General features: G+C 33.5%; 1 protein-coding gene across 1 annotated transcript; it reads left to right on the top strand.

The window, feature by feature from the left end:
- The first annotated feature begins 484 nt into the window (after positions 1-484).
- Positions 485-13075, top strand: LOC106768611 (putative clathrin assembly protein At2g01600). Its single transcript, XM_014653850.2, has 15 exons — positions 485-765; positions 858-927; positions 1034-1131; positions 2581-2719; positions 2836-2963; positions 9938-10030; positions 10151-10201; positions 10628-10693; positions 10778-10843; positions 10933-11013; positions 11116-11196; positions 11358-11528; positions 11599-11680; positions 11783-11904; positions 12440-13075. Exons 1-15 carry the CDS (start codon positions 676-678, stop codon positions 12791-12793), a joined length of 1692 nt encoding a protein of 563 aa, XP_014509336.1. The 5' UTR covers positions 485-675; the 3' UTR covers positions 12794-13075.
- Positions 13076-14408: the final 1333 nt, after the last annotated feature.

The following is a 14408-nucleotide window of genomic DNA, read 5'->3' as shown; positions in this document are numbered from 1 at the left end:
GATGAACTTTGAATAGTCCAAATTAATTGGAAAAGTTGGACTTAATTACCTCTTGAGTGCTATTATTTATTAATTTGATTTAGTCTCTCTTCTAATAAAAGTTCAACCAAATCCTTTAATTTTTAAAAAGTGCAACATTTTAACTCTTTTAAAATTTAATAAAATTCCACAATTTAAAAAAGAAATGATATATCTGCAGTTGGATAATCTGAATAATTTGGAGTTGGAGACAGCCATTCCTTAATTAACACTTTTGTTGTGATTGTGGAGTGAGGCCAACCACAAATTTACTTCTGCACCTTTCATTAACCAAAATTTAGTTTCATGACACACATAGGCATATTCAATGTCCTTCATTGCAAATAGTTAACATTAACTAAATACTAATTATTGCAGACACCGACCCTTGCTAATAATACTATATAATCATCGTCATCATAAAATAAAATAAAATAATAATTATAAAAAAAGAAAGTTATTAAAAAAGAAAAAGAGAAAAAAAACCGATGATGATTCACAGCGAAAGAGGGGCCGCAAAAAGCCAAGGTTGTCGGAACTGGATTTGATTCTTCACTTGCGCTGAGTCTTACGGATTTCTCCGATCGAAGTTCGTTACTTTCTCTCTCTTGATCGACACCCACCACGCGTTAGAGAGAGAAACTCGAGAGATCGGAGATGGGTACGCTTCAGTCTTGGAGGAGAGCCTACGGTGCGATCAAGGACACCACAAAAGTGGGTCTTGCCCACGTCAATAGCGATTACGCGGTAATCCCTCTTTCCAAAGATAGGATCTTTCTTTGCGTTTTTGCTATCAATTTTGCCTATTTGGGGTGTTTGATTTTCGTTCCCAATTTTAGGATTTGGATGTTGCCATAGTCAAAGCTACGAACCACGTCGAGTGTCCCCCCAAAGAGAGGCACCTCAGAAGTGAGTGATTTGTGGGTCTCAGATCCGACTTTATTTGATCTTCTTTTTGGTTTCGTATGGAGAGATGATGTTCATGAAATTGAATCTTTTTACGGGTTTGTTGTAGAGATTCTGTTTGCCACGTCTGCTGTTCGACCTAGGGCTGATGTTGCTTACTGTATTCACGCCCTTTCCCGGCGGTTGGCAAAGACACGCAATTGGACGGTAGGATTGATTATAATGATGATTATAGTGATGTTTTGACAAAGTTCATGTGATCACTTGATTTGATGTACAATTTGAATTTGTCCGAGTTTTCGATGAATTGTTTGTTTGTATTTTCTTGGGCTTGGATTGTTTATTTACTTTATGGATTGATGTTGTTAGGCTTGCGGCATTTCTTGGTTTTTTCCTTTTGGTAGGAAAAGAGAAAATAGAGATTGGTGTCCGAAGATGTGATACAAACTTTGGAAGTAGTTCATCGCTTTCAAATTCTTATTCGGATTCATGATGTGAAAATGCATGAATGTGAACCTAATGGGTATTTGGATCCCCCACTCTAATTGTGCTATTTCTGAATTTCGATGATGACTTGTGGCATGTGGCCTACATGATACCATATACTGAGATTTTTTTTGATGAAGGATTGAATTCAAACCCATTTTGATTGAAGATGTGTTAGTTGATCCAATTGTTTGATGATTCCAGTTCTTATTTTTTTTTTCTCATTACCGCTAACAACTGCACTTCCTTACGTTTTGTTAATTTGCTTTGCACTGGTTTTGACAGGTTTCTCTTATAAGTTTATTATTGTGTGCCAAGAAATTGTATTCACTATTTCCCATCATTGTGTGAGGTTGTCAGTGTCTTCATTTCTCACATTTTATTGAAGGATCAAGCAAGAAGTGGTCCCGAGGCTCAGAATTTGCTTTATTTTTTCTTTTCTAATTTTCATTTTTAGTTGATAAGTTTTCACTAATAGCTACGTACATGCCACCTTATTTTGTTCCTCTTATTAAACTTCTGTGATGGAAATGTTGAAAACATATTTTTACCCGATTAGTAGTTAATTTCTATAGTTGTCTGGGAGAGAATAGTATTCCATCAAACAAAATGACCATTATCTCTCTCTATCTCTCTCTCTTTCCAATTATTGGTTAAAAACATGGGAAATTCTTGTAATGTAATGGAAGTTCTAAATACCACCAACATGGTTTAGTTATTTTTCTTAAGATGTTTTCATTATTGATTTATCAATTGAGCGTCTAATATTTACTCAATTTATGCCTAGGGAGAGAATAGTATTCCATCAACAAAATGACCATTATTTCTCTCTCTCTCTCTCTCTCTCTCTCTCTCTCTCTCTCTCTCTCTTCCAGTTATTGGTTAAAAACATGGGAAATTCTTGTAATGTAATGGAAGTTCTAAATACCACCAACATGGTTTAGTTATTTGTCTTAAGATGTTTTCATTATTAACTTATCAATTGAGCGTCTAATATTTACTCAATTTATGCCTAGGGCTAAGAAATGTCAACTTTGAGCATAAAATACGTTTTCTGTATCTGTATTTTTAATATCGGTTTCTCATTGTTATTGTATAGTGCATATATAAATATATATAGATGTAGATGTAGGAAAGGTTTTGTTTCACTTACCTCTGGCTTGTTCATAGGTGGCATTGAAAACACTGATAGTCATCCATAGGCTATTGAGAGAGGGTGATCCTACTTTTAGAGAAGAACTTCTTAATTTCTCACAAAGAGGACGGATTCTCCAACTTTCGAATTTCAAGGATGATTCTAGCCCAATTGGTTAATTTTTTTTTACCATATCTTTGTATTTTGTTCTTTAACTTTCATATGGGCTTAAGTTAAGTTTCTGACTACACTATATAATTTTTTGCTTGTGTGATTTTATTTGCTTGCAGCTTGGGATTGCTCTGCCTGGGTACGTACTTATGCACTATTTTTAGAAGAAAGACTTGAATGTTTTCGGATTCTGAAGTATGATATTGAAGCTGAGCGTCTACCCAAACCTGCCCAAGGGCAGGAGAAGGTAATATCAATAAGCATCTATCGTACTCTTTTGGGATAACTGGTAGTATGTAGCTTTTTCTGGTCTAGTTCAGAAATAGTAGCCAACTTGTTCTGCGGTTGTGGATTCTTGGTTTAATATTTGGTGTATCTGTTACCCTTGAAATGTTTATCTAGAAACTGCAAGTTTTTGGCAAGAAAGAAGTCCTTGTGTATGTGTATTTCTTGCATGTTTTAGAGGATTCTCAGTATCATTAATTAGAGAGGTTGGAACTTGGAGGGTCAGGGATTCAGCTTAAATAGAAGGTGTAGAAGGGAGTGGAATTTAAATTTATTAACGTTGGCTAAACAAAAATGTGGTTGTAAGGCGAAACCATTGGAAGAGAGATTTTTCTGCTTGTTCTGTTCATTTTTCAGTCAAGCAATAAGGTAACTCTTTCTCTTTATTTTCATTGTGCTATGATGCACAAACATGATACAATATAACGTATCCAATATGTCTAGTTGTAACATCTTGAAAAATAGAGGATATGATATGTCTAGATATAGTTGAAGTGTGTATTCATGCACACACACACACATATTCAATTAAAAAAATAAAATAAATGATACTGTAAGTTTTTAAAAACCATACTGAATTGAAAACCATTACTAAATATTATTCAATTTGAACATACTATATATGAACTAGAAGTGACAATTATAGTTTTAAACATTGCTAAATATAAAATAGAAATTGTAAATCACTACTCTATTGCCTTGAAATAGGAATAGTATCAATTTCATCCCCTCCTTGAGCATCATTTTCCATATCTAGAAAATACTAGATATATCATCATAAATACCATTCGATACATCTCCAGTAATGTGCCACTTCTTAGTGCTCCCGTGGTTGTATTGTTCACATCTCCTAGCCAAAAGTCACAAATTAGTATGCACATAAACTAAGTTTTCTACTCATTTAGAATTCAATTTATGTCTTTTCATTGAGTTAAGGAATGAATAGGTACTCCAATTTTTTTCGCCATGAGATGATATGCAATATTGCACAATGAGCTTCAATGGTAGCTTTTGAAGGAGAGGTGTAGAAGAACCATGCATCACCTGCCAAGATTTAGGTAGAATATCCGCCTATGTCCAATTGAGTTAAAAGAATTAAATTCTTTTGTTTTTATGAGAAGTCAGCATATTCAAGGGCAACCTCTTGCCTATCCTCATTAGTCGTGAAAAACTTTTTCCAACACTTATTCCTCTTCCTAGAATTCTCTTCCTCCTCATGTTGGGGATCCTATTTGAAGTCTCTCGATGCCATTGTTCTGTAGTACCAATAAATACAAATTGAGAAAAAAATTTATATTATAAAAATTAGTAACTTTCCAATTATTTACATATGAATTATTAAAAAGATGAGTATTGATAGGATAGATTTGCCTAGGATTCAAGCAGTGCGCCATGCAATTGAAAGGAGTGCAACTTTTAGTCCACCTAGCTTTGAGTACATTATAAACTTCATAAAATGTTGATGTATCATTTTTTTCTTCTTCTTCTTTCCATATACATGTCTTCACTTTTTGTACTGTATTTGTATCACAAACTTTAAGCAAATGTCTTCTTCTTTCCCACATCTCAGAGACCAAATGAAGCGTGGGGCTATTTGTATCACAAACTTTAAGCATGTCATAGATAGGCTAGGCTCAACCAAAGCTAAAATTATATGCAATTTTGTCTTATCACACCATTCAAAACAAAGTCTTTATGAGCTTAATCCTTGCCCATATCATCCTTTCTATAAAAAGTCTATTCTTTTCCAATAACCATCAATTGCAAAAATTGTCAAAAATTAAAATCTTCTCATCATCACTATAAGAGATGACAATTGTGTATCCACAACAAGTAAATTCAAATGGTTAAAATAGCCAGTCTAGTGGAGTGGTTTGTGATAAAGTTTCTAATAAAAGAATTATCATTAGTCATTTCTGTAATCTAGCTTCATTCACCATAAATGACATTATTTCTTTCAATATACTTGGCTACGCATATGTTCTTCACCGCAAAACTCTGTGTACACAACACAAGGTGTCCAATAGAACTGTTAGAGATATTTTATTTAGTTTATATTTATCTTTATCTTTAGTTAGTTTGTTTATATTTCTTATTTGTATTTTGAACTTAGTCCATATTTCTTCTATTATAAATAGAGGACCCTATGTGTATATTCAACACACAAGGGAGTTTTCACTGTATTCAACTTGGTATCAAAGCCAGGTTTTCTGATCCTTGTCTACTCTGTCTTTGTTGCCGTCGCTGGCCACCGGTGGCCCTCTAAAAGTCTCTTTTTCAATCTGTTTCCTTATACTTTAATGGGTGATCCCTGGTTTCTGTCTCGCTCGTGTCACTGTCCGCCATTGTCCGCTGTGCGCCATCGTCCGCTGTCGTCACTCTCTGGTTTCTGTCTCGCATCTATCCAGTGTTGTTGTCCGCCACCGGCCACCACCCGCCGGCTGTCCACCGTCGTCGGCCGTTAGCCGTCGCCGGCTGTCCACTACGGCTGCCATTCATGTGCCGACTGTCGTCTCTGCCGCTTGTGCTACCAATGCATCGACACCTAGTCCTACCTGTATTGCTTCCGCTATCTTTTTCTCTATTCTTCCGAGGACAGTCGTGGTTAATATCAAGGAATTTCAACACCAATGCCATGGGTTGAAACAATTTCACCAGATCTATTTTTGGGTGCTTTGATAAATAAAGGAGACTATTATGACCTTCCACTTTCACGGTTTGTCATCGGTGCGTCGTCATTTCTCCCGTTCGTTGTGAGGGGGAGTATGTTTCCAACCAGGTTTCAAGCTTTCAGACTCCACTAGTCAATGATGGCAGTCGCTATAGTTGTCACTTTTAGCCACTACAGGCCTCATCACCCCACCAATCAGTGAAGGCAGTCCCTGTAGTTTTGTCGTTTTTAGCTACTGCAAGCCCCATCATTACTTGATGGCAATCCAGTCCCTGGAGTTTGTCATTGTCCTCCTTTGTCAAAGTCATCCTACTTGAAGTTTCATGGTGCTAGTTGAAGTTTCACAGTTGTCCACCTCTGTCCATAACCTGCTGTTGTTTGTCGACCTGTGATTGGGCATTTGTTTGCCGCACACTCTTGAAGAAAGATTACATATTTCAAATTGAGTTTATTTATTCCAAGCTTGGTCCATACAATCTGTATGCTCTAGCTTGAGGGAGAGTGTTAGAGATATTATATTTAGTTTATATTTATCTTTATCTTTAGTTAGTTTGTTTATATTTTTTATTTGTATTTTGGGCTTAGCCCATATTTCTTCTATTATAAATAGAGGATCCTATGTGTATGTTCAACACACAAGGTAGTTTTCACTATATTCAACTAGAACTTAGGAAATAAATTTGATGCTTAGTTTTATTTAATTAGAAGAATCAAGAACTTTTGAAAAAAAAAATGGGAACCCCCTCACAAGTGGCCATAAAATTAATTAAAGGTCTTAGGGAATCTGTTCATCCATCAAAGATTGTGCTGACTCTTCTTTTGTTCGATGTTGATTTAATTGGTTTTAAGTAACCTTCATACATGTGCTTTCTCTTGATGTAATAGTGTTGTCCTCAAAGCATTGTATCTTATAGGAAGAAAACCACTAAGATTATGATTTGATTCAAACAAATATGATTTTGCATAATATAGGTTTCTTTGCGGGTTTTAAGGCAACCTAGTAGAATAGAACATGCTAGCTATGAGAGCTTTGAGATTTTCTCTATCTTAAGTCCAATGCCCTTTCTATAGGACCACTCTTCCTTCTTTCTTTTTAATGAAGTTTTGGTGTCTATCTTTAGTTGATAAGGGAACATATTGGGTTTTAACTCTATTTTTAGCCAATTCAATAATCAATTCTATCAAATATTCATCATTGGAATTTGAACACATACCAATTCCAGTCGAATAAATTTTCAAAAAAATAGGCCTTTACACTAGAGTAAGAACTTATCAGTTTTTTAACAAAAGTTACAAGACCATCTCTTGTTTTCAACTTCTTGTATTGGACTGTCTAATAAACTAACATAAACCCATAAAGGAGTATAAACAAGTTGAACATCTTTTTGAAAGGAACTTAGAATTTTTGAGTTAGAACTAGAATACACTGGTATCGTTGTTGATGTTTTCTTTACTCACCAAGTCATCATAAATATATTTTGTTTGTTTAAAAGTGAATAAAATAAATAATAGGAAAGTAGTATGAAAGAACGAAAAAAAATGTCTACAAAAGAAAGAGAAATACCTTAGGGTTGTGTCAAGTTCTCCCTTGTAACCGTAACAAGAATAGAAAATTGAATACAAGCACCAATCGGCATCAAATAGTTTTCCATCTTGCACTGCTTCTAACAGGTTCCAGAAGAATAAACAATTTGACAGACATTGCTTCAAATAGTTTTCATGGCTGCCCACGACATCAAATAATTTTCACTTGCCGTACACATTAATAGAAAACTGAAAAAGTGACATTTCACGTATATAAGAATGTCTTTAAGGTCGTTATTGTATCTCTGGCTATCTACGCACTATATTGTTTTCTCTCAATTTCAAAAAAGAAAGAATATATATCCCTCTAAAGCACAACTATCTTTTCTGATTTTAAAGTTGTTATAAGTATTGTGCTTTTTAAAACTGTTATGTGAATTGAGCATTTAAAAGTTATTATGTGTTACTATCTATTTTTATTTTACAACTGTTATGCATATTGGCTGATATGCGTATCGTGCCTTGGCTGATATTCATATTGCGCATGATATCTTATCTCATCTTTTAGTTATTGACATGGTACAAATACATATTTGTAGACTATTTGTGTTAGATATGTCCTCGACAGATACGTTGGAGTGATCAGTGTGTTGGTGACACAGATAGTGCCATTGTGTGCCTAACTATGATGTGCATGATCTATTTTGGGTTCATAGAAAATTTTAGGGTATATTTTACCTTGGGGAGGAGCGGCCCTTTGTATGTATTTATGCTTTGTATGTTTAGGGTGTATTTTCATTCCAAACTTAGGAGTTACGTTTGCTATACCAGATATGGAAAAAGATTGAACTGCAATGCAGCATTCTAAGTCTTTGTTCCTCCTTTCTTATTGTCCTGGATGTCTTTCGATTATCCAAAAGTAGGCTACCCCTAGTCAGATAAGCTTCTTTTCTAAAATGCTGCATTGTGTACCTAACTATGTCTGGCTTCTATTACGCTTGATCCTTCAATTATACTGAAATGTTTTTGAAGGTCAATTTAAATTGTAGGTTCCTCTGCCATCTTTTGATTTTCAAGTTAGTCCTTACAATTCAAAAGTTTGTAATTGGGTTTTTATAGTATGAAAATTTCTAGTTGGGTCCTTGAAGATTTGCCTACTATTAGAATTAGAGATCTGTGCGGGGATCTTCAGAAATTTAATCAAATTATGTACTTGTGAAACCACAGAAAATTTGGATTTGGATCCAAGCAAACCAAAAAAACTCGATTGGATTCCTTCTCCTTTCTTGGTGATCATTGTTGTTAAAGGACAGTGCATGGCAGCAGATCTAGGTGGGTAGATGCAGCCTTGTCCCTGCAAGCAGAAAGGCTGTTTCCAGGATTTGAGTCTGTGACTTCCATAAGGGAGCACTGTACATTGCAAATTACTTAATTACCTATATTAAGGACTAATTACCAGGACGCACTGGCATGGCAAATCAAGGGCGTGTTGTGTGGCCAACACTTCTCGGACATAGACATAGCTGTCTCTAAATGAAAAAGAATATTTTTGGCCAAGCACCTCTCTTACACTATAAAATAATTAAAAAGAAATTGAATTTGTATAATATTATAAACAAACAATAAAATTTATTTTAAAATGATATTTCTTAGCATTTTTGTTTGTTTGACTTGTTAAGAAGTGAACTTTAAGCCTAACTTATTCCTACAAAACTGGTTTGTAAGGTCAAGTTTGCATCCACTTATATATTATAAATTGGCCTTATCTCTAGTCGATGTGAGACTTAAAACACACCCTCCTTACGCCGATGTATAGACATCATCTCGAGCATGAGACTAGACATTAATAGGTGATGGTCCGATAGCGGCCGATAGCGAGTGGAATAATATGCCCAACAAACAAAATTTATCGTTAGGATAAGTTCTAACCATAGTTCTGATACCATGTTAAGAAGTGGACTTTAAGCCTAACTCAATCTCACAAAACTGGCTTGTAATGTGAGGTTTGCACCTATTAATGTATTATAAATTGGCCTTATCTCTAGTCGATGTGGGACTTCCAACATGACTAAAGGGGTTCTTTTAAGAGATTTGTTTCATCTTGTAAAGAGAAATGGTAAACATTCATGTGATAAAACCCCCTTGTGTGTATATGCACAAATGAGGAACATATACATATATCATGTAAAACATTACATAGGGATAGGACCTAGCCCATATACAAAATATATCTAAACTCTCCCTCAACTTGAAGCATATATAAATCATATGCACCAAGCATGTTATGCATGTGAGCTTCCAATGGTTTGGTGAATATATTTGCTACCTAATTATTAGAATTAACAAATGAGTGGTAATGTGTCTTGATAAAATATTTTCTTGGATGAATTAGCAATCTATTTGGATATGTATGGTACTCTAGTGATATACTGAATTCGATGCAATATCAAGAGCAACTTGGTTATCAAAAGAGAGAGTCATTGTATAAATTCCGAAATCTTAGTTCTTTAAGCAACTTTTGAGCCAAATAAGCTCACAAGAGGCAAAAGCCATCACTTTGATATCATGTAGAGAGAAATCTCCTTGGGTGTGTATGCACAACTGCAAAGCATTTACATATATCATACAAAGCATTACACAAGGATGGGCCCAAGCCCATATACTAAATGGATCTATAATATATCTAACTGTTTATGTTGAGATTATTTTGTAAAGCATGCTTTATCTTTTCTTTCAAGCAGGGGTACAGTAAGACCAGGGATTTGGATAGTGAGGAGCTATTGGAGCACTTGCCTGCTTTGCAGCAGCTGCTGCATCGCCTTGTTGGTTGTCGGGTAAAATTGTGTATCTATTATTATTTATATGTTGACCAGTTCATATCAATTTGTTTCAATGATTTTTATAATAGTGCATTTTTCTGATAAAACAAAGTGATTATGTGCTTGATTTTGCAGCCAGAAGGAGCAGCTGTTAACAATTATGTGATACAATATGCTTTGGCTCTGGTATATGCACTTTTGTCTCTTATATCTAAATTTCCTCTTTGTATTGAGCCAGATTAGCATTTACAGATAAAATATATAAACATTTTAGAATGTTATATTAGTTTTTTCTCAGCATATTGATCTTGAGCTTATGGATTTTTTTTTCTTTGATTTCTGTTTATATGGATTAAATATTTAAAATGTGAATGTTGGGATTCGAATTTGAAGTACGATTGGGACCGAGACTATCATAAATATTAGGTTGTTGATAGTTGGAACTGGTTTCAATTGTTTCCATATTAAAGTCTGTTTAGGAAACGAACAACAGCATGACGCCAATTTATGATCATTGTTAAATGATTCCTTGTTAGTAAATAGTTGTTAATTTGGGGCTGATGTAACTGATGACCAACTTGATATTGATCTTGCTTCTTTTGTTCATTCTAGGTACTGAAAGAGAGCTTTAAGATTTATTGTGCTATTAATGATGGCATTATCAATCTTGTTGATAAGGTAAATTTGCTTATCCTTATTTATGCAATGAGTATCAAATTTAAATAACTTGTTATGTACTGAAAAATAATAATTTCCTTGTAGTTTTTTGAGATGCCCAGACACGAAGCTATCAAAGCCCTTGAAGCTTACAAACGTGCAGGTCAACAGGTGATATTTTGCTGCTTGTATTGCTTTAAGATAAATACTTTGGTTTTTCATTTTACATCCATGATGTGGTGACACCCAAATTGTTGCAGGCAGCAAGTCTATCTGATTTCTATGATGTTTGCAAAGGGTTGGAACTTGCTAGGAATTTTCAGTTTCCTGCCTTAAGAGAAGTATGTCTCTACACTTACTGCAATCTCATACTGTGACTTATATAGCTTTTCCTGTTCAATTTTTATATGGACTTATAATTGTTTGCATTGTTGATTCTTTAGCCTCCACAATCTTTTCTTACAACCATGGAAGAGTACATTAAGGAGGCACCACGAGTGGTTACAGTTCCAAGTGAACCGTTGGTTAGTATTTTAATTTATGCAGAGTGTAGGTGTCCCAGTTCCTTTGTAAATTGGTTTTATTGTGATTGTGTTAAGCTGAATTTTGTTGAACAATGTATATTTTTCCATGTTTTCTTTTACATTCTGGTTCTTGCGACTAATTTATTCTGTTTTATCAACAGCTACAATTGACTTACAGACCAGAAGTTCTTGCAATTGAAGATACCAAACCATCTGTTGAAGAACAGGAGCCGCCACCAGTTCCTGTTGACAATAATGTTGTCTCTGATTCTGAACATGCACCTCCTCCACCACCACCATCTCATAACAATTTTGAAACTGGAGACCTGCTGGTAAGCTTTTGGATCCCAAAGGTATATGTTTTTTTTATGATTTATTTTCCTCATTGTGTCCTTGTTGCAGGGACTGAATGACACTGCACCTGATGCATCCCTCATAGAGGAAAGAAATGCTCTTGCCCTAGCCATAGTCCCCACTGAAACTGGTGAGTTTTGTTTTTGGCTTCTTCTCAAAGGCTCTGCTGCTTAGCAACATTTAGTGGCTTGTTTTCTTCATCCTATGAAATTTGACTGTTTTGTGCTAATAGGAACTCCATCAGCTTTTAACTCAACTTCTGCTCAAACAAAAGATTTTGATCCAACTGGGTGGGAGCTTGCCCTGGTCAGCACTCCAAGTACTGATATTTCTGCAGCCAATGAGAGACAATTGGTAGGTCCTTCACCTGACCTTTTCTAGATTGTTAATATAAATATGCGTTGATATCATTGTGAAAAGTTTCTCAGTCGAAAGCTACGTAAAAAATTCACAGATCAAGTTAAATGTAGATCACATAAGAACTTTCCTATCCACAAAAAAATTAGTTTCCACTCTATTACCCTCTCCCAAAATCAATGTATTATATGATTTCTAAGCCATAATATTTTAACTATTTACACCGGTAATATTTACCATAGATAAACCTCATTCTTCAACCGATTAACCAATGAAAATTACATTGTTCAATAAATTATTTGATGAAACTATCATCAATATATATTGCGTAAATTGGTGATGCATAAGATTTGGTGTTAATCCACTGTTTCAGCATATGCATTACAAGAAGGAACTGAGGGTATGAATCTTTTATAATGAGACGTTTGATCTTGTGAACATAGGGTAGAGAGCATAAGTGTAGATGGTCCACAGTGAATAATGAGAAATATAATTGAGCTGTGTTTGTCATACTTTGATGATTGAATGTCAGGCTGGTGGATTGGACTCTCTCACTCTTAATAGCTTATACGATGAAGCGGCATATAGATCTCAACAACCAATATACGGAGCAGCAGCCCCAAATCCATTTGAAGTGCAGGATCCATTTGCTTTATCAAGCAGCGTTCCTCCCCCGCCTGCTGTTCAAATGGCAGCAATGCAGCATCAAGCAAATCCTTTTGGACCTTACCAACCATTTCAACCTCAGACACAGCCACAACAGCAGCAACAGCATATGTTGATGAACCCAGCAAATCCCTTTGGGGATACAGGATTTGGAGCATTCCCCCCCAATGCTGTTTCTCACCCACAGAACAATCCATTTGGAAGCACAGGCTTGTTATAAGAATGCATGCCCATTTGGAGATACGAGGATGTATTTAATCAATCAAGTTGGGTTGGTTTTGTGCAAATTGTAACATGGGTATCTCATTTGTTGCTAGATATAGATGTTTTCTGGAATGGGAGGGTGTTGTGCCTTGTAAAATCGAGATAACACAATGTATTCATCATTTTATGATATACATAATGGTGGGAGCACTTTCTTTGAACATTTTCCCAGCTCGAGTAATTGGAATCGAATACTTTTACACATGTTCATATAATCCACTACTGTGTGGTTCTTGTATGTTTGCAAATTAAGTTTCTTGTTTATAGAATAAACTATCATTCCTCATACCTAAGTCCTAAAAAAACAATTAGGTATTTTTGAATTGGGGAAGGTTGCCTCACCCGCCCATCTCTAATTAATTTATTAAATTATTTATTACTTTTTGATTCTTTTCATTTAATTATTTTAATTACATACTTTTACAACAGTTAATTATATAACGAATTTCCAATTTTACTATACTCGACAATGAAGTCTTTCTATCAATTTTATATTTGATTTCTAATTTAATTTTATCGGTTCTTTATTATTAATAAATTGATGGATTAATTAACTATTACTGTTTTTTTTATAAGTTTTGAATTTATGGTTATTTTTATTCGAAAATGAAATGTTTCTATGATTATATCAATTTGTTTTCGTTATTTCTAATCTTAATTTATTTTGTTATTTATTAATAAAAAATTAATTTATTAATTGACTTTTATTATTTTTTAATTTTAGAATTTATTTTTATTGGAAAGTAAAACGTTTTTTTATAATTTAAGTATAAAAAAGTACTTGAATAAGAATATCAAAATTAGTTTTTTAAACTAAAATAAGATCATGTAAATTTGTTTTTTCATGAATATTTTACAAAATAACAATTTTATGAAAAAGTTAAAATATTTTTCTGCAATTAATATATTTTTATATAATATTATTACAACTTTTAAATAAACTTTAGTCTTCTAAAGTTGGTGTATAAAAATAATTTTAAACAAGTAATTATATATATATATATATATATATATATATATATATATATATATATATATACACATTATAATAAATTTGATAATAAATAGTAATAGATTATAGCAAATCATCACTGATAATAAATATAAATGATAAGAAATAATATAAATATAAATAAACAATAATAACGAATAATTCATAACAAAAATATATACATATAATTTAGAGTTTTATTTTTATTGGAAAATAAAACTTTTTTTTTTCAATTAAGTATAAAAAATTACTTGAACAAGAATATCAAATTAGTGTTTTAAACTAAAATATGATCATGTAAATTTGTTTTTTCATTAATAATTTACAAAATAAAAATTTTATTAAAAAAATTAAAATATTTTTATATATTATAATTATTTATTAAGACTTTTAAACAACTTTAGTTTTCTAAAGTTGCTCTATAAAAATATTTTAGGCAAGTAATATTTATTAATAATCCAAATGTAATCCAAATAAAATATTTCTAAAGTTCTTTCATGCATTCACTTGTCCAAATGTTATTTTAATGTTATGTTAAAAATCATGTCATCATCGTATACAATAAGGACTATAATAAACA

This window comes from Vigna radiata, chromosome 7 (genome assembly GCF_000741045.1).
Source record: "Vigna radiata var. radiata cultivar VC1973A chromosome 7, Vradiata_ver6, whole genome shotgun sequence".
Classification (NCBI taxonomy): Eukaryota; Viridiplantae; Streptophyta; class Magnoliopsida; order Fabales; family Fabaceae; genus Vigna; species Vigna radiata.
Note: the sequence above shows the minus strand (reverse complement) of the source record. Positions and strands in the feature narration are given on the sequence as shown.

Coding starts and splice junctions, on each gene's coding strand:
- LOC106768611 (XM_014653850.2), top strand. CDS start 676: ATGGGTACGCTTCAGTCTTGGAGGAGAGCCTACGGTGCGATCAAGGAC. Junction 766..857: donor ACGTCAATAGCGATTACGCG/GTAATCCCTCTT, acceptor TCCCAATTTTAG/GATTTGGATGTTGCCATAGT. Junction 10,694..10,777: donor TTATCAATCTTGTTGATAAG/GTAAATTTGCTT, acceptor ATTTCCTTGTAG/TTTTTTGAGATGCCCAGACA.